General features: G+C 45.9%; 2 protein-coding genes across 2 annotated transcripts in view; one reads left to right on the top strand and one right to left on the bottom strand.

The window, feature by feature from the left end:
* Window positions 1-2,656, bottom strand: part of BLOC1S6 (biogenesis of lysosomal organelles complex 1 subunit 6) — a 39,711-nt gene that overhangs the window by 11,104 nt on the left and 25,951 nt on the right. The gene's annotated exons all lie outside the window — the stretch shown is intronic.
* The window catches only part of SLC30A4 (solute carrier family 30 member 4), a 19,691-nt gene continuing 17,041 nt past the window's right edge, over window positions 7-2,656 (top strand). The window contains exon 1 of the mRNA XM_085303437.1: window positions 7-469. Coding sequence (XP_085159563.1) covers window positions 91-469 — 379 coding nt within the window. The 5' untranslated portion in view covers window positions 7-90. The remainder of the gene's footprint in view (window positions 470-2,656) is intronic.

The raw sequence follows: 2,656 nt of genomic DNA, 5'->3' as shown, positions 1-2,656 counted from the left end.
TTCCGCCCGCCGCGGGCGACATGTCGTGACAGGGCGGCGGCGCTGCCGGTCGCCACCCGCGCGGGGCGGCGGAGCCGCGGCGCTGCCGCGATGGCCGGCTCCGGCGTCTGGACGAGCCTCAGGGCCCTGCTGCGGCGGCCCGAGGCGCCCTTGTTCCTCAACGACTCCAGTGCCTTGGACTTGTGCGACGAGGCGGCCGACGAGGACTTCCCGCGGTTCAACAAGCTGCGCGTGGTGGTGGCCGACGACGCGGCGGAGGCGGCGGCGCCGCCGCTGAACGGGGCGCCCGCGGGGCCGCCGTCCGACGACGAGTCGCTGCTGGAGCGGGACATCGCGCTGCGGCCCGCGCGGCCCGAGCCCTGCGGCGGCTGCGCGCGGCGGCGGGAGGGCGCCCGGCTGCGGCGGGTGAAGAGGCGGCTGGCGCTGGCCGCTGCCCTCTACCTGCTCTTCATGACCGGGGAGCTCGTAGGTGAGTCGGCGGCGCCGCGGCCGCTGCTGCGCGGCTCCGGCGCTGGCCGCGGGCTGTCGCGTGCGAGACCGGGGAGGTTAGCAGCAAGCTCGGAGAGGGAGAAGGAGCGAAGTCCACGCGCGTTTTCTGTGCAAGGGGGTGGGGGTCGGTCAGCTATATTTACCTCAACCAGAGCAATCCCTCAGCGTGGCTTACAGTACAGTTTTGTGTGTGTATGTATATCTATCTATATACACACACACGTGTGTGTACACCCCCCATATTATTTATATATGGTTTTCATATATATAAGCTATTTAAATATACTTGTGTGTATAATGTTTCTTTATTTCTCTTGCTTAGTAACTTTGTAAGCTGTTTTTCAAGAGGGGAAAATGGCATGGTATCATGTAGACATAAACCACTAGAAGAAAATGGATAGTTTCACCCTTGGTATTTTTTAATTACTGCCCTAAAATATTGCTGCGTTTGCCACAAGAGGGATGAAGCATAGCTTGTAAGGGTGATACTTATAGTAACAAACCTCTAGTATTTTGTTATGATATGGTAGGATATGGTGTGGTATGGTATAGTGGTATTTACATCTTCAGTCATCAGTTACAGCAGCACTCTGTTTTGGTTTTCTTTTCTTTTTTCAACTGACAAGACAAACTCCGAAGCTATAAGTAATAACAATCCAGTAAAGAAACCACTTTTTGATAACTTGCTTATTTCCTGCTGTGCTCTGTACTAGCACATGCTCCATACAGGCATTAATCAAACCACTGGGTATTCTTAAGTGTTGTAATAGGTATTTTAAAGTTTCCTATTATTTTAATTTACTTCAATCATATGATTAGTTAAATTCTTTGTGGTTTTTGTTTTAGTACTTGGAAGAAGTATGTTGGGTTTTTACCTGGAAATTTGTTCCTATACAAGGATTCAGTTATTGGTTGGAAGAATAAATCTAGTGCTGAACTTCAGCTTTTATTACTCCCTTATAAAAGCATGCTATCACTAGCTATCCAGGCTTGAGAGAATCTGTACACAATACAGCAATATATTTAAAACAAGACTGTACTTCATTTAATAGGCTATAGTGGCATAGGCTTGAAATAAATTCTAAAGCTAAACCCCCCCTGGATGCGTAAATGATTATCCATTATCTAATCATTTTTTAGTGTAGCATTCACCTTATCACTGTTCATTTATCAATTCATTATCAGTGTCCTGTTACCATTTGTCTGGTGGATACATCCATGCCATTTAGTGTGTCTGCTTGGTGTGAAGAGTGCATAAACTGTCATCCTCTTTCTCCTGATTTAAAATAGTGGAGAGTGTTACTTAGTGCCAGTACATCACGATATCAATCATTAGACCTTCAGTTAGGTAGAGCCAGGTCTTTGCTAGCAGCTATGCCAGTTAATTCCATTTAAATTGTTTTTATTTTATCATACAAGTCTATCAGAAAATTTTATTGGCCATAATTTGCTAGAGAAAAATCAAGTTACAAAACTCTTTCTGGAAGTGAAGAACAGATRCCTCACACACAGAAGCATGTAGACAGGGGACTTGCCTCCTCTTTCTCACCCATCCAAACTTAGTTCAGTGACACCTGAAGATCTGATGACTGTCCTTCTGAAATCACAGAATCAGTAAGGTTGGAAGGGATCTCTGGAGATTATCTAGTCCAGTCTCCCAGAGATCTCCTGGTGCTGGTTCTACTGGGAGCTTGAACCCAGGACCTTCAGCATGTAAAGCAGATGTGATAACCACTGTGCTATCCCTCTACCTCAAATGATTTAGTGGTCTCACGTCTCTTGTCCTAGGACAGATATGAATTGTACCTTTAAAGACAAATTTTTACAGTATGGGTAGGGGCCAAAAACATGATTTGAATATAAATAATACAGTTAGTCCTACATATATGGAAAAAAAAAATCCTTAGATCTATCTTCAGAGATGGATCAGAAGATTGAGTTTATCTGCACTGCAGTTTTATTCGGGGCCTTTTTTCAGGAACATGGGGTAATGGGAAATAGTGTTTCTGTCCTTCAAGATCTTCCTTTCAGTGTGCAGTTGGTTAGTCATTAATAACACTTCACAATACATTATCTAATCATGGATAAGGCAGTTAGCTTCCATCCTGCTGCAGAGATATGTTTGAATGCCTCAATTGGCCCTCCTTTGGCCATGTTGCCTTTTTTT

This window comes from Rhea americana, unplaced genomic scaffold, assembly GCF_003343005.1.
Source record: "Rhea americana isolate MKP2758 unplaced genomic scaffold, rheAme1 scaffold_2, whole genome shotgun sequence".
Lineage (NCBI taxonomy): Eukaryota > Metazoa > Chordata > Aves > Rheiformes > Rheidae > Rhea > Rhea americana.
The sequence above is the reverse complement of the archived record's forward strand: the minus strand, read 5'-3'. Positions and strand labels throughout refer to the sequence as shown.